This window comes from Pagrus pagrus (assembly GCF_965226575.1).
Source record: "Pagrus pagrus genome assembly, chromosome: 9".
NCBI lineage: Eukaryota > Metazoa > Chordata > Actinopteri > Spariformes > Sparidae > Pagrus > Pagrus pagrus.
Genome location: NC_140193.1, coordinates 8,648,580 through 8,666,258, shown reverse-complemented (window position 1 = coordinate 8,666,258; position 17,679 = coordinate 8,648,580). Strand labels below are relative to the sequence as shown.

The 17,679-nt window shown below is 43.9% G+C and overlaps 1 protein-coding gene across 3 annotated transcripts in view; it reads left to right on the top strand.

The window, feature by feature from the left end:
- Window positions 1-653: 653 nt before the first annotated feature.
- LOC311262078 (neuropilin-2-like) overlaps window positions 654-17,679 on the top strand; it is a 106,457-nt gene continuing 89,431 nt past the window's right edge. For all 3 annotated transcript variants that reach the window (XM_084361226.1, XM_084361224.1, XM_084361225.1), the window contains exons 1-2: window positions 654-1,726; window positions 15,460-15,640. In XM_084361226.1, the coding sequence (XP_084217352.1) occupies window positions 1,651-1,726; window positions 15,460-15,640 (257 nt within the window). In that variant the 5' untranslated portion in view covers window positions 654-1,650. The remainder of the gene's footprint in view (window positions 1,727-15,459; window positions 15,641-17,679) is intronic.

Genomic DNA, 17,679 nt, shown 5'->3' with positions numbered 1-17,679 from the left:
GGAGCTTAACCATTATTACCACAATGGCTGCTCTGCATGACAAGTACATGAAGAAAAGAAAATCTCTGTGTAGAAATCAAAGGATTACTATTAATAAGTATTTCTGGTGATTGATCACTAAGTTATTTAGGTAATTATTTCCCATTTTGATTAGTTTACACATGCATATGTTCTGTTTCCTGCTGTAACGCTGCAGCACCAGGTTTCCTTTTAAAGCTCCCAGCAGCACTACTACAAAGCTCATAAAGCTGTGCTGTGGGCCTCTTCTTCCCCTGTTTTCTGCCTTTCTTCTTTCTCTTTAACACACAAGACAGAGAGCGAGAGAGAGAGAGAGAAAGGTGGAGGAACAAATGAGAGAGATGGGGAAATAGAAGAGGGAAGGAGGGAGGGTTTGGACAGAGAGGGAGAAATGTGGTGTAAATGAATCAGGGAGGTAAGAGAGGGTGAGGCAAAAAAAAGAGAGAGAGAGAGAGAGAAAGGGGAGTGAGAGGGAGATGAAACTGCTCTTTAATCAGTGAGGGGCTATATGGAGGCGGGCCGAGGTGCCTACTGTAATCCGATACACGTGCGCGCGCGCGGCGTGCACGCTCACCGAGACAGGGGAGTGAGTGAGCAGTCCTGCCCGCCGCCACAAACCCGGCGGAGATCGGAGAGAAAGGAGCGCACTGCCGGAGCTGCCGGGAGAGGCAACGCACAGAGTTAGAGAGAGAGAGAGAGAGAAAGAGAGAGAGAGACATATACTGAGCGTGAAGGAGAGAGAGAGAGAGAGAGAGAGAGGGAGGCATAGAGGAGCGCGTTTCGGAGAAGAAACGCACAGTACGCAGGAGGAGAGCGGAGAGGCTGCACTGTTTGGTTTTTGTCTCCCGAGCAGTTTTACGCACGCACGCCGGAGCTTGCCTCCTCTCCTGGAGATCCGGTGTTACCTTTTGCGCAAGAGCGGGACTGTTTTCAGGACAGTGTATTAAGAGGAAAACCCCGATGGGAAAATATGTTTTTTCTTTCTTAATCACACGTGCTTTTACCAAGTAGATGCGCAGTTTGGGGAAGAGAACCAGAGCGAGAGATTCGGGGATATTTTATCGAGACGAGGAGGAAACACTCGTTACTTTTTTCCAGTTTTTGTCAAACTCGCCGGCACATTTTTATTTAGCTGATTTCTGTTGAAGCAGCCGGTGATTTTTTTTACTTTGTTTGACTGTTATGATTTTGTCTTTCAAACACTGTGTCGACGAGGTTTGATATCTGTGACTGACGGGGGGACACAGCGCTGCCGACTGCGCGCACCGCGATGGATTTTGAGGGTTTAAAACGTGTTTAGAGTAAAAAAAAAACAAAAACAAAAAAACGTGCTGATTTCAGATCAGTTTGCGTAGATCACAGTTGTTTCCTCAAGAAGAAGAAGAAGAAGAAGAAGAAGAAGCACACAATAGGCTGAACAGTGTTGAACCAGCGCGATATTCCTGGAGAGCCCGGTGAACGCAACCCGGCGTTCGTGGTGGATTTTGGGCACTACTTGAGTTGCGCTTCAAATAATCAGAGGACTGTGGGAAAAGGAGAGAAGAAGCGGACTTTGGACTGCAGCTTTTGACTCATATACACATCACAAAGGAGGAGAAAAAGGCGTTATTTCTCCACACCCGAGGGGAGAAGATGGATTTACTCATTTGGCTCTGTGGATGTTTACTGGCTTTTCTCTCGCCCTCAGCGGTCAAAGCAGAGGAAGGAGGTAAGTTTGACACATTCGCTCAAATCAGTCACACCACAGTGTTAAAGAGAAATTAACCCGCTTCTTTTGAGAGGAGATTAACATCACAAGCACGGGCTCAGTAAAACGCAGCAGATATGGGGTGTGAGTGGTGCTTTCGTGTCCAACAAAATGCGCAAAGGATGAAAAACGAATTTTCAAATAATGCGTTATCGTCAGAGGGCTGAGGGACGTGGATCAGTGGGGTTAACTCTGCAGCATGTTGACCCATCTCGCTCAGTATAGGTAAAGAGGTGTGGGGAAAGTGGAGAAACAACTTGAAATGAGCGATAAACACAAATATAATCTGCTATTTGTCTCAAACAAAATTAACCCCTCGGTAGACATCTGCTTAATGGTTAATGCAACTTTCTAACAATGCGATTTGACAGAGCAGTCTCACTCCACTGCAGCTTCAGTCCGTCCTGTACCACATGAAGGATGTGGACTTGGTATCAGTATTGATTTTTGTCGTCCTGACAAACATCTTAACCGCACACTGTGGCTTCTACACTGCAGCTTTATCAATGACTGATCTCTGGAGAGCTGTTCAATAATGAAAAATCACTATAATGTTCCTATCGGGACTAGTGTCGGTGCCAGAGGTCTGTCAGGTCAGCAGCTCGATAGACTTTATAGCGACTTAATCGCGCTTGTTTCATCTCATAACGTGTCGCCGTGATGTAGTCTAATAATATTCCTTGAAAGAGTTTTTACCCCGAGGATGGCAGATGCGCGCAACAGGGTTTCCTTTATGTTGGAGTCGGGGGCGGTGGGTCTGTCCGGGTTGCTGTCCCCGTCTGCCGGCGCTCCAGACGCACAGAGGTCCGGAGGTCTGTCACTTCCCCCTCAGTCCGTGTGCGCTGTAGGGTGGCAGCTGCATTCATCCATCAGCGGTTTACGCAGAGGCTCTTGATGTGAGAAACGCTCCAAACTCTAACATTTACATTCAGTTACAGGTGGCAAAGCGAAAACGCGCGCTGGTCCGATGCGTCAAAAGAAGGTTTCTGTACTTTTTAACCACGTATAGAGCGATCTTTACGCACAGGGCGCCGATTAGACAAGTCTTACTATGTTCCTCTTAAACAAACCTGTCTGTGGTGACACCAGGTCGAGGGATCAATACTTCAATTCGCCGTTAAGTGGCCACAGGTGTGCGTTTATGGATAACTTAAAGTACCACAGCCAATTAAAACCAGGAACAGTTGTTTTATTAACAAAATCAGCTTTAAAAAACGGGCAATTTACAGTTGAGCTCCATTTTACATCATGAATTCTAGAGCAAAAACTATTTCTGTCTGCTAAATCATGGGGTTGCTGATCAATTTTTCACCACAGACACACTCTAGCTGCCTTTAATGGTTTCTCAGAGCTGCCTCTGCAAAAAAAAGGACCCAGAACTTGGCAGAGTATTTTTTTTTTCTTTTTTTTTCAAATCTCACCTCAAGGCTCACTTTCTGCTCTGACACACATTTGTGTGTGTAAATGGGGTGAACTGAGAAGTGTTAGCTGTGGAGGAGTTGTTTGCATTCTCAATTTTATTGATTTAGAGCTTATTCGGGAGGCGAGCCCGGGCTTTTGCAGATCTCATGACTCGGATTGAGTGGCGGAGGCTGCCAAATGTTGTTTTGGGGGGAAAACAGCGAGCAGAGAGCACAGTGGAGGCTTTCTTTACATGGTGTTTCACCTCTGATGGGAGGACATATATGTGTCATGGAAGAAAACTGCAATGTGTGGGAGATTTCATGTGAATTCTGAGTCGATCGAGCCCAGTGTGGACCCTTGAATTGTTGAGATTGATTTCTGAGACTGTCCTAAATGGCCTTTGTTTTTCATTCACCACCAAAGAAGGAAGTGTGAGGTTCCTTGGTACTGCAAAGCGGAAGTGGTGGCGAGTAGGAGAGTTAAATTTTGACAGCTGAGACCGGGTGTCCGTCTTCTCACAGCAGTCGTCATTAGCTTTTTTTAACCATGACCACAATCTTTCCAAGATGGGCACTTCTTCCGACTATGACCATCAGTTTCCTTTCCTATAAAACACTCATTGGTGTCGTTTTAAAGGTACAGCCCAAACTACTTTTTATCATGTAAAAACCTGCCATGTTTCTTCCTCAATACCTTCGTTTTTCTGGGGACTTCCCTTTGAGATCCCTCTCCTGGTACCCCGAGAACCACTGGAGCGCACGTACGCTCTCAGCAGTAAGCAGCGCAGGATGAAGCTTCCTCAGCAGTAAACTTTTTACAGATGCCTCTGCTCAGTTGTCTCCGGAGAGATGAGCGAGGAGAGCGTAGTGAGACTCAGAAGAAGTGTGTATAGCTAGAGAGAGAGAGAGCGAGAAGAGACAGGAGGGAGGAGATGGAAGTAAAAGGGGGGGAGGAAGTAACAGAGACCGAATCAGGCAGAGGGAAGCTGCAGAAAAGAAGTGAACGAAACGGAAGAATGATTCCTAGCCTCGCTGTTTGATCCTGTTTCTTCATTCCGTTTGATCACAGCTGTGCCTGGAAGGGAGATAAACGGACATAATTGGCCACTCAAGACCAGCTGTCTGCCTCCATAGTGTCTCTGCTGAAATATTCTGGATGATGAAACAGGCTCGCTCGGTGCACAGTGTGAGGAGCGAGCTAGCAGTGGGGTGAAATGCCCACAGGTATCCGCTGAGGACGGGTTTATCAGACTGTTGTCGATGGCTCACACCGAACCGATGTGATTGCAGAGGTCTGAATCAGAGAGGAGGACATTTCTTTGGTAACTCCACAGCATGAAGGGAAATAAACAAGTCTGGCAGAGCTACTTTCAGATTTTAAAGCTTTTTCTGCTAATGTGCAGCTTTATGTACGCCATGTATCCTCAGTGTGATTGGGCTTCCCTAATGCATTACTATTTTCTAGCCTTAAGCTTCCAGCGGGGCCGGCCTGTAATAATTAAATGTAACATTGGTGTGGGGCATAATGCTTTGTAAGCTCCAATAGTGAGTCAATAAAACAAACCACCCATGTCATTTGTTCACACAATGGGGTTATACCCTGATTTAACTCGCTACATAATGAATTGACTCGCTGCCACTAACACAGCGATTCTGTGTAATGACTTTGCACGGGGAAGGATCAGTTGTTAGCCTGAAATATTAGAGATATTACTGTCTATAAATATTAATTTAGACGTATTTGTTCCTTTCAGTGTAATCTTGTGTTTCCGTGGATAATTACTCAGACTGGCAAGTGTGTTTCAGTAAGGCTGGAAATACATCAGCGTGTTACGAAAGTAAAAAATAACAAAGTAAGAAAGACAGCGTGGGTAAAGGTTGAATATTAGCAGCAAAATGGATTTCAGTGGCTATAAAAAGGGCAATTAATGCCTCTGAAACCAGCTCATCCATACGTAGGGTGACCAGCTCACAACAACCCAAATGTGGGACAAGAAGTCTGTTTCTGTGCGACAATGCTGAGAGGAATTTCTGATTTCGTGTCTACTTGACTTAAAAAATTGAGATTTCTATTCTGCCCCTTATCTCGTAACATATTTTAGCCCTCTCGTTGATTCATGAGCACGCTGCCTTTGTAGCAACACGTTCAAGTCTGAAAAAATGACAGGTGCCCGCTTACTACCACAGTCTGATGACTGGATTGCGGCACAGTGTGTTAAATGTTGGTTTAAGCTGCTGTTACGAGTCTTTGTTGTAGCTGCTTGTTCTTGTCCTGTGGTAGTTTTCATCCAGTTTGGGGTCGCAGAGACGGTGACAGGTCAACCTGCACTTGAGTGTGTGCAGTTGTACATCAAACACATCCCTGTGACAAGAGCCTCAGCTGCTTTCTTTACCGCCTCAGGACAAGAGTCAGATTTTTAGCATTTAGCGGTTTGTCTTTTGAAAACTATAGCCAATAAAAATGTGGGACATCGTCTCAGTATGCGGGACACCTGGTCGCCCTATCATACATGTTTGTCTGTGTCTGTCTACGATGGTTTTCCCCCTGTTATTGCTGCTGTATTCGCTGCAACAAAAGGCCTGGGAATGCTTCACCAATATGAGCTTTTTGTGAACTTTCATCCCAAGAAAAAAGTAATAAAAAAGAGAGAGGGAGCAGAGATAGAGGGAGCGAGGAAATATGAGCATTTGGTAGTGAAGAAGAGGGCGAGAGAGCGGGAGCATGAGAGGGCATTAGTGAAATAAGGGGAAAGCAGCAGAGTGTGAAGCAGTAGTTGAGTGGAGCCACCTGCAGTAAAGCGAGCCAGATTTATTCCTCCTCTCTGTCGAGCACTGGAGGGTCTCTGGCCAAAGTAAAGCGTGTTAATAAGAAATACACTGATTGTAATATAGATGTTAAAAAAAAGATGATGATTAGCTTCCAAACGGAGGCCGTGTTATTAAAAGAAATGGGACAAACCGGTGCACGAAGAGGTCACGAAATTTAAAATTAACTGTGACGTGTGCGACAAGTGATTATGCTAATCTAAGACAGGTGACACAGGTGGTGGAGACTTTTCCTCAAAAACTGATTTCACTTTAATTATGGTGCAGGTAACAGGTGTTTACCACCAGGTTTCGGGATTAAGAGTTATCCGTTCTCATCTCCCGATTCAGAACTGCCATCTTTCGAGTCTTTTCTCAATAAAAGAAGGCGAAAAAATACATTTTAATGAGCCGTGCAACTTTGAGACGAGAACACTGGTCTTCCCGTCATTAGAATAATAGTGGTTTAACGGCAGAAGCTGGTCCGCTGACATCAACAACCCAGTTTGCAGCGAGCGAATAAACATTAAGCTAATTAACCTTCAGCGCAGACTCTCCCCCTCTCTCTCTTTGTCTCTCGTCTCTAAAAGCGAAAGGACAATTAGTGGGTCCAGCAGGATGTTCTAATTACAGTTATCATGTCATTAGTAAACTGTTAGTATTCTAGTGTCTTCATTGGCCATTGGTAATGACTGGAGTAATTAGAGAGGACGGGGGGAGATCAGCGTGTGTGTCAGTGCGAGTGTGTTGTACACTTGTGGAAGAACAAATGTCCTCAGAGGGAAGGGGAGATCATGGAAATCTTTCAAATGAGAACATTTGCCCGTCCTCGCTCCTTTTTTTTTCAAAGAAAAAAAACCGTGTGTGTGTTTGTGTGTTAGCTAAGCCTTCTGTGTCCTCGCCAGTCCCTCCGGAGCAGTGCCGTGCGAGGCCACAGGTTGTTTTCCTTTTTCCTCTTTCCCTTCACGCTGAATCATCCAGTTGTTTTTCCTCTTTTCATGCCACTTCACCTCTCCTTTAATAGCACTCTCTGTCTCTTTCTCCACACCGCCCTCTTGTCAGTGTTTTTTCCCTCGCTCCGATTAAGAAACCTCCCTCACCCTCTTCTCGCCCCACTTTGCCACAGTGGGAAATCTTTTCACTCTTTCAGCCACTCGTTTTCTTTCACCGCTCTCTCCGACTCTGTCGATCCCGCTCGCACAACAGTTGGAAATCCAATTACATGGCTCGTAAGGGTGACGTCAGTCTTCAAATGCTGATGTTCGTGCTGCTTAGTATGTCATTTCCACCACTAGGGGTCTCTCAATCAAAATATTGGAATAAAAGACACAGTTTAATGACGTTGTGAAGTAGCATGGGATCATGGGAGATGTTAAATATCCACCATTGCGGCAGTTTTCAGAGATTAGGTACGTTTAGTCACGTTTGTTGACTTCTTTTTACACTTTCTGACGCATGATCTGATGTTTCCAAACACCAAATGAAACGCATCATTACCTTGAGTAAAATTATGGACTCCTCTGGAAACATTTGGGATAACGTAAGTACACAACTCAACAAAATATACAACAAAGGTCTAGTCGTTTGTGGATATTTTAAGCAGAAATGTTGCTCAATAAATGAGTAATCGATGAACACAAATTCTCTTCATAGTGAACTCTTCAGGCCAATAACAGGCTCCAGAGTTAGGAGAGTTTTATAAGTAAACACAACGGATCAAACAATTTCAAAATGAAACCTGTGCGTATAACATCCTGAATATCTCCGGCCAGAACTTGTTTGTATTATCTGAAGCATTTCTTGAGATGAAGCACGCCGAAATTGCTTTTACAGGTTGACAGAAACCTCCCGTACCAGTGCCCGTGTTTATTTAGCCTTTATTTAGACAGAGTTGATCGGCCTGTTGACTGGAAACTGAAGCAGGAACAGACAAAAAGTTGTTTTATCTGGATTATCTTCAGATTCGACATTGCACTTGACCCCATGTTCAGTGCTATGAGTAAAGGTAAACTTGAACAGGAATGCATAAACACAATGTCAGTTTAAGGTACTGAGACCAGATAGCAACAAGAGGCCCGTCTGCTCTACAGATAAAACACAGATAAGCCAGGTTTTCACTCAAAGATCTGCTTTTCAAGCCACCTGAGAGGTTCTGAAGACCAACAAAGATCAGGCAACGATGAGCGTTGGTCCATCCGTCGTTTGCTTTCTTCTGCAGCTCCATGATGATGAGTTGAAGCAAAATGAACTTAAACAAACTGGTTTGCAGCTGCAGATTTTTTTAAATTGTGGCTGAAATAAAATGCTGTGAGCACTCAACCAATCAGATGTGGTTTCTTCAGGCCCAAACCAAGTTCCTGTGCTTTTGGAAAGTACTACCCACCGAGCAGGAACTTCTAGGGGGGGAAAAAATGTCCCCAAAACTTAATTTGGTCTGGTCCCTGTGGTGGAAACGCACCGAGTTCATCCAAAGGTGTCCGGTCCCTGGGCACGTCCTGTGCTGCACCCATTCATCCACCACAACCTGCTCCATCTACAGACTTTATCATCTTCAGTTGCAGTGATGGTCTTGGAGCAACACCAACAATCGTTAGCCGGATATCAGATAAACCTCAGAAAACACCTTGATTTGTCGTTTTTAAGGGCATGGGCAAACACTTCTGATCTTTAATTTGGAGAACGTGATGGATCGTTCACATAACTGGTGCATCGTCTTCCATTTATCTACATCGAGGCTGTTGACCATCGGAGCGCGAGTTGTCCAAAACCAACTCCTGTAACCTGAAACTCTCTCTCTCTCTCGTCATTCTTTAACATTGCATCTCCCTATTTCTGTTCACACTGCTCTTCTCTGACCCCCTCTCCTCCAGTCATCTCTTCAGCTCCTCTCTCTCTCAGTTATTGATCTTAAATCTTTTACAGCGTCTTCCTTTTTTACTTTGTCATATTCCCGCTCTGCTCTCTAAAGCCCCGCAGATCAGCCGAGTGTCTCTTCTCCTGAGTTGAGAGGCTTGTTCTCATGTCAGTTCTTTTTCCGTATCACACACTCATCCTTCTTTTATTTATTTTTACGAGTCCTCGTCTCTCTCCTCTCCGATTTCCCATCGCTCTGTTTGTTCCCTCGGATCCTTTGTAGTCCTCCGCCGTCCAATCCCTCTGCTTTACACACACACAAACACACTCGCACACACTCTTTTTCCCTCTGTAGTTTTCCACTGTGGCTTTAATGCAGGGCACCTGGAGAAAAAGCACAACCCCACCTGTTTGTGTGTCTGTGTGTGTGTGTGTGTGTGTGTGTGTGTGTGTGTGTGTGTGTGTGTGTGTGTGTGTGTGTGTGTGTGTGAGTGAGTAAGGGTTGTATTTTCTGTCCAGTGAGCTTTTTCTGAGCTGCTGACTTTCTCTTTTCAGATGATGAGAGACAGATGTTCTGGCGTTACTCTCCTCGCTTTCTTTCCTTTTTCTTTCTTTCTGTTTCTTTCTTCCGTCCTGCTCTGCCTCCTTCTCCCTTTCTCTCTCTCTCCTCTGGTTCTGTCCATTCCTGAGGTTTCCCAGGTTGGACTAAAAGCACCTTGGTTTGGGTCCAAAAAAGACATTTCAGCCTGTTATTTTCAGCGTTCCCTGTATTCCCAGAGTCGCACAAAAGCTTTTTACAGTCGCCGTTTGAGGTGCTTGAAGTGATTTGTGAGTGCTCGGCTGAAAATGCATTGTAAACATTAGCAAGAAGACATGGAAATCAATGGTAAAAATTTGCATTTTATTCCCTCAGGCTTTGATGCAGATGATCAGAGTTTATTGATTGTTAAATTCAGGGACCTGTTTCCAACAAGGTCGCAAATAATGAGAGTGTGAGACTCGCTGCGCTGCCGTTTTTCTTTTTTTTGGGCCAGTGTATGTGGGTAATAAGTTGATAGATAATAGCCTCGCTCTTAAAACGTCGCCTGGTTAGCTGGGTCAAACACTTTCATGCGCAAACACTCACTAAATCATTTAATGCTATCATTATGGTCCGCGGCCAAAGGAAATAAATTCCGACTACGGTCCAGCACATTAGCAAAGTTCTCGCGGGCTAGCAAATCGATTGCGACAGGCTGAGAAAGTCTCTCTTCAGAGCCAGACTCGGAGGGAACATGAATGTGTAAAGAGAGCTCCGAAAATCAAGGTCAGAAAATTTGCATTTGGGGCCAACAAACAAGGATTTGGTTCAGTTTTGTGTTTTTCTTCATGTTTGGGACTTTTCCGTTGCTCTCTGTTGCTGTGCCTGCACTTCTGTTTGCAGCTTTTCCTACATTTCTGTGTGTGTGTCGAGGTCTGCGCATGCGAGGGGGGAAAAGTTGCTGAATAGGTGCTATCAGGATGCAATACTTAACGTGGCGGAGGGCCATAAATAATGCAGCGGCCTGTCTTATATCCCTGCTTGACTGCTTAGCACCGTTTACTGCTGCTTATTCTGTATGTGTGTGTGCGTGTGGTCTGAGTACAGTGGTGTCTAAGCCAGCGGGGGATAAGCCACGTTCAGCGGTTTGTGTTTGTGCGTTTGTTGTGAATATGCGGTCTAAATACGGCGTCTGACTGAAGATCACACATGCTGATGTGGTCGAGAGAGACGCTGTCTAGTGTGAAGTCAAGAGGAGGGAAGTGCTTGTGTCTTCTGTGAGGGACAAACCCGTCAAAGACACGTGATTTGAATCTGTTATTGAACTTCTCTTTTACTTCAGCATTTATTTTATCATATTAGTTGTTTAGTTTTATTGTATTTCTCCTAATCTCTTATTGTAATTTCCCCATATATAGTCTTGCCTTCAACTTTCGGCCTTCCCTTCTCTATATAATTGTATTATTGTATTATGCTGTTTATGTATTCCTTATTTCTCTGTATTGAGGCAAATTTAACCCATCTGCCTTGACTTGAAAGCACTTTGAGTCAACTTATGTTCTTTCTGTTTCATCATATGCTGATGGGTGCTTTTAAAAAGGTTGAGGGTCCAGTATGTTGTTGGTTTATTATCTTATTTCTGTACGTCTGACCATCTTTTCCTCATCGGCCTTGACAGCATTTGGACTCACCGACTTTAGCTGATACGTGGGAATACAGTGGTTTAAAACCTGTTTGCTAATTCTTGACATGAATTTGGGATTTTCCCCCAACTCAGCATCTCCACACGCACGCAGACGTTACACTTTCCTCCCAGCATGCAGGTCAGGGCTGCTGCAGTGTGGAATACAAATCAGCGTGGCTATAGATTTACTTTTGGAGGCTGTGTTATACAGTTTTTTAGGTAAAGATAGCAGTTATCCATCCAAATTGTACTTTATTATTAGTGTATTCAAAATGTTGACACCAATATTTATTTTTTTACTACTTTACAAATGTATATCTGTTCCAAACATCGATTGTCGGTCTCTCGGTTACTAATACTTGTTATTACGGCCCTGAAAAAACAATATCAATCCCTAGTTTCACTCCTCCAGTTTACCGGTCTATTACTGCAGGAACTCTATAATGACTCAGCCTCAGCACAATTTTATTGTGCGTGTATGATCTATCCGAGTGCGCACAACAACCAGATAAACAATGTCAAACTCAAGCAGGAGGATGTGATGTCACCCGTGCACTCACCTCCTCGACATGTGTCACTTCCTTTCCTGTTCGGCTGTGATAATGGTCGAATGACTTATGCGTGCGTGTCCTGATATAAATACACCCTTGAAGCAGAGCAGACACAGTACTTTACGCACACACAGCGTCTGCCTCTTCATCACGCCGGACTTATTCATCAGACACTGGGAGGTGACGTCTGCGTCGGCTGCAGGCCAGAGGTGAAGATAGGAGAAGAGAGGAGTCGGTAGTCTGAGGTGATAAAAAGACAAAGATTTAGATTAAGATTTAGATTTACTATCCTTTGCGCAGGTACAGGTACATTGGAGTTCTTGTGCGTGTCACTCAAAGTCAACTTTATTTAAAAATGCTAATTAAAGGAGCAACAAAAGCAGAAAATGCACACTGGATTGAAGAAAAAATGTATTTCATCGATAAAAGAATAGTGCCTGAATGAAGTTTAAAAGCTGAAGCGAAGTAAAGATTAAAGTAGTCGTCCGTCAAAAAGAATAAACCTTTACCGTCTCCTTCACGGTCTCTTCGGGGACCCGATCTAATGAAAACACATTTGTGCTCTTCTCATTTTAAGACCTATCACAATAACAACTGAGTGCGCCTTACGAGTCCCAAGCAATCGGTTATTAATCAGTTTCATTCCTCTAACAACCCTGGATGTTTCCCCCTTGCATCGCCTCGGCATAACCCAGATTTTTCGTGAGAGACAGTTAGCTAAGCGCTGAGCTAAAAGTGGTGTTTGGCTGATGGTGCTGTGAGATTCCAGAGTGGTTAAACACTAATCCAGGTGGTGCTGAGATGAAATGCGTCTGGCCGGGTTACATAGGCCCTTGTAACTCTACTCCTGTATTACTGTATGTCACCGGGGAGATTGGAAACAGATAGGAGGAGATAGACGAGAGGACTAGTTGGCTCGCAGCGTGGCGGAGAGGGAGGAGAGACGGACGGAGGCAGAGGGATCGAGGGAAAGCGGGGATGATCGCTAATTGTTTGCAGACAGTGTGAGGTAGACACCAGATATAGACGCCAAGGTGTCAATCACTTTGCGGGAAGATCTGACCTCCGTTTCCATCTCTCCAGCGCACATGAATCAGACCGCATGCACGTATTCGAAGCCGTGAAAGGAAAAGCTGTGGGAGATCAGGACGTTTGAGGAGCTGCGAGTTTGTTTTTCCCTTCTCGGAGTTGAATTTATACTGGAGGCGGCGTCCGTTAAAGTGTTTATGCCGTGCCTGCGCGTAAATGTTTGCTGTGTGACTCCTCTCAGATTAGGTTTACAGTAGCAGGTCTATTTAAAGCCTGAAGATATGTTGTATTCTGCTGAGTAGTTTGACTTGGCTATGTCACCCCACTCAGCACAGGGGCAATAAATAAAAAACGTCATGGCACAGCGGGCGAGACAGTGCCACGGACCAACGGGTTACACAACTTCTTCACACAGATTTGCACATTCAGCTGCGATCGAAACAATAATACAGACCGTCAGGAGCTTCTTCGCGAGTTTGTTTTTCCCTCTCATAAACAGGAAATTATCTAAGGGGTTTGCTCACCGGCCAAGTACTTCCCAGCAAGCAGCCGACACTCACAGATGCTGTTTTTTATTAGCATAACCTGCTCCGCTGTGGCCCTCGTGTTACCCCAAATATTTGTTGAAAATCAATCTGCTCCGGTCCTAATGTACAGTGTAATCACAGTTTGGTGCGGAGATAATTCCCTGGATAAAGAAAGCAGTCCTTTCAAAATAATAGTCAAACACCAAGCACTTGTTGTTAGTTTTCTCTCTCGACCAAATCAGCACTTAAAATACCTACTAGTCCAAAACTGAGAGGTAAGCACTGAGAGACATTAGGTTAATGCATTTATCAACCTAATAGTCAGATAAGGCTATGTGTTAAACTTAACATTTCTTTAGGTTTAATTTAGGCACAAAAACCACTGTTAGGGTGAGGAGAAGATCACGTTTTGTCTTAAAATACCTGGTTTTGTCGCCCCAACATGGCTGTGAATGTCCAGACTTCTTTTCAAAAATATGTTTTTTGTCACCACTAAAACTGCTGGAAATTACCCCCAGGTCACCTTAGAAATATCCAGTCGGTTTCACACTTACAAATGTTGAAACAGTCCCCTTTAATTCAATCGAGCCTAATCCAATATCAAACTCGAAAGCCCTGTATGACTTTAAACTTTAAACCACCTACGACTGCTTAACCATAATTTCAACCATCCAGGACTAGGATCAGCATCAAATTGTCCTCACTCACAGATACACGTCACCTAAATACCTTTTTTTCATCCAGATTTATGCATTATTCCCTGAGAAATTCACAAAAATGTTGTAAAATGCCTGATCTTGCAATGTGGAAGAGAGTGAGAAAAGATTCCTGGATCCGTCCCTTCATCCGGATCCACACCAAAAGTTAAATGGGGTCAGTTCAGGGCCGAGACCCATCCTGCATTCAAGTTTCATGGAAACACGTTCAGTAGTTTTTGTGAGTTTCTGACGACAAACCAACAAACAAACGGACGTGAGTGAAAATAAAACCTCCTTGATGGATTTAATGAAAATACTCATTAGTTGCAGCTTTAGTTAAATGAGAAAACTAACAACATGAGTTCTTGACTCCTTTCTGGCAGATTGCGGCTCATACTGTCCCGTTATACTGGAAGTGCTTTGACTCCACAATGACTGTATTCAGTTTAACCACCATGATGGTTTAACTTAAGTTAATGGGCCCTTAAACAATGAAGAAGTTGAGCTCATGCAGAACGTCTGCACAGTCCATCAAACAGCACGGGCATGACGTACAATAGATGCCACAGACGCAGTACAGTAGAGTTGTGTGTGTGTTATGCCGTCGGGTGTCAGAGATACATATGACTTACCCATCAATGTCAGGGTACATCTGCGGCAGTGAATGAGCGGCATTGTCCGTGACACAACGCAGACGTATGACCACCGACAAGTGGATCCGCTCTGTGACAGTAACTGTGGCATCTGGAGGCCTCGTTCACTGTGTGTGTGTGTGCGCGTCGGGCTTCGTGGGTCAGAATGGGGTCTTTGTGTGTCATGATGCCGAGTTGACCTGTGACACCACATCCACATCGACACGTACACACACACCTCTTTGTTTCTCATATCCTGTCTCTGCAAACACAACTCTTATCTGCATTTTTATCAGTTTGGGACCTTTTTCCTCGAGTAAAATCACGAATGTTCAAGATCAAAACTTGAACTTTCAGCTTCAAATTTTATTTTTTCAATTACTTTTTTTTTTCCTCAAATGAATAAACCTTTTGTCAATTTGGATCCACAGATGTCCTCCTGGTCAGTTCTAATAAACAGCGTTGTAATGTCTTTCTGTATTGTCACTTTTCGTAATAATATTGTCAGTATTTTATAACAAGGTGTGAACTTTGGGGCTTCAACTAATGATTGTTTTTTTTCTTAAAACTGATGAATAACTTATCAGAATAGTTGGTGATTAATTTCATAGTCGTCAACTAATCGATTAATCTTTGCAGCTCAAGTTAAAGGTGCAGTATGTAAGAATCGGCAATGTGTTGAATTGTGGGGTAGCATATCACCAGAATAACTGCTAACTGCTGCTAACTGTGGGTGCCTTTAGCTAGTTAGCTCAGCTAGCCATGTAATTTGCGGTTGTATTAGCGGGCATTTGGAGTTTCGATAATTTTAGTTTAACGTTTTAAACTAAAATTTGTAAACATTCGCTTAAATATCACGCAAACTTAAACAGTTTTAGAGGGGAAGACTTTATGATGGACCAAATCCACAGAAAATGTACATGTTTCTGCATCATCTTGACTTTTTTAAACTTGTATATTAAGATGATTTCACTTTCTCTCCCTCCACGCAGCGCCTGAGCCATGCGGTGGCTATTTCGATGCCAGCAAAGCCGGCTACATCACCACCCCCGGCTACCCACTGGAGTACCCGCCTCACCAGAACTGCCGCTGGGTCATCACAGCGCCCGAGCCCTTGCAACGCATCGTCCTCAACTTCAACCCGCATTTTGAGATCGAGAAGCTGGACTGCAGGTAAAGACGGGATGGGTGGGTGTTATGTGAAGATTTAAGAGTGCTCGAGGAGGTTCGGTTGCGACTAAAGAAGGATGAGAAATGAGGGGAAGTTTTTGCCTTTGGAGTTTCTTCCTCCACCAGCTTGTGTGAGAGTTGTTTTGTGTATTTGGTGAACTTCAGCCCACTCTCCTCCTGTTTCTCTGGCTTAAACCATCCCATAATAATCACACAGGGACCTCCCTCTGTCCCTTGTCTCTAATTATCAAAGTCTAATTACAACACATTCACTGTTCCAGGATGGTTTTCACACTTAGGAGGAATTAACACAGATTGGAGGATTTGGTGTCCGTCATTGTTTTTGGCTGTTTGGCTGTTGGCTTCATGGTGAGACCGAAAGAAAGGCCGACAGTTCTGCAGCGTGAAATAAAAATACAGCACGCAGAGAGAAGGGAGGACAGAACAGCATGCTGGGACATCACGGAGAAGGCTTGCAGAGAGGATTGAGACTGGTTAAAGAAGCAAGAACACATCTAAGATAACTGCAGGAATGATGGAAAAGAAAGTTTAGCTTACATAAATCTTAGATAAGAGTAAATCATTTCTAGAGATTATATAAACTGTAGCCTATATTAAAGGTGCAATATGTGAGAATTTTAGTCGGAAACATACAAAAAGTACATTATCATCAAAATGTGAAACTACAGTTTTGATATTGTGATGTAAAGAAGTATTGTGTTGCAGAACTGCAGTACTGAAATTAGCCTAGTAGCCTGGCTCTTTGTAGTCCAAAGCTCCTGGTGATCAGCTCCCAGTCTGGACTGCTAGCTGCACAGCTAACTGAGCTCTCAAGCTAACGGTATCTGCAGTCAGCAGCACCCAGTTGTAGTATTTCTTAGTTGCCTCCCGGCATCGAAATTTACAAGAAATCAACAATACGGATCAAATCAGAGTTAGAAACAACCGGTTGGATAAGTTAAGTGGCAAAATACATTGATTGCTGTGTAGACTTTATTTTTCACAATTGCATTAAGAGTAACAATTTAGATGTGATAATAAACACTTCAAAACTGTACAGACACACAGTACAAAGTCTCACCAGGATTTTTGAGCCAGCTGCTGCAGAGTTTTCTGATCCAGCCCAAGCACTGTGACAAAGTTAACAGAGTTAACACGTTGTAAAAGGACAGGCTATCATAAAAGAGATCCCCTTCCCACAGATGGCTGCGGGTCCAATCGGAGCTGCGGCTCATAAAACGCCAATTATACCAACAACTCAACAATGTGACCGCACGATGAAAGTCCAATATTTATCTAATAAAACCAACTTAACGAGCTAATCAAAAAACAATTCGATGACACATTTTATTCTGGAGGCACCGAAGAAGCTAATTCTTCATTTAAAGAACAACAAGTTGGGGAAGATGAGGAGCTGTGAGTTGCCTGATGATGACGCTGTGAAATCGTCTTCTTCCCAGGCCTTCCCTCATCTTCGTAGGACCGTCATGCTACATGTGAATCCAGACCACAGGCTCTCAGGCATCTAATGGGCACAGATACAAACCAACTGACACACACAAACACACAAACCCGTACACTTACACTTTTCCCCTCTCTGTTCCGGTGCTTTTCCCGTCCAGTTATTAACATTTCAGCCGTATCAATTATAGATAGGTGAATTTCCCCACTCAGATGTACCAAAATCATTCAGACATTTCTTTGTTGGAATTGAAGCATCAATATTTCACCGGCTGGCTGTTTGTTGAAAGGCTGAAAGGTTGAAGGCACGCTGCGCTCTGCTCTGTTTCGCTTTACTTTCGCACTGTGCAGTGGAAATGAAAAACATGCCTCTCTGTCTGTCTCCCTGTTCTCGTTATTTTTCAGTTTGACTCTCTGTTTCTTCTACTTGGATCAATGTGATGCATTAGATGCTCTCTCTCCCTCTCTTTTTTGTTTTCCCTTCCTCCCCCTGGCCTTCTTTCCTCTTCCGCTTTGAATTTCTTACATCCATTTAAAGTCCAGTAGTTTTCCAGGAGGAGAGAAAATCTGGCCGATCTGCT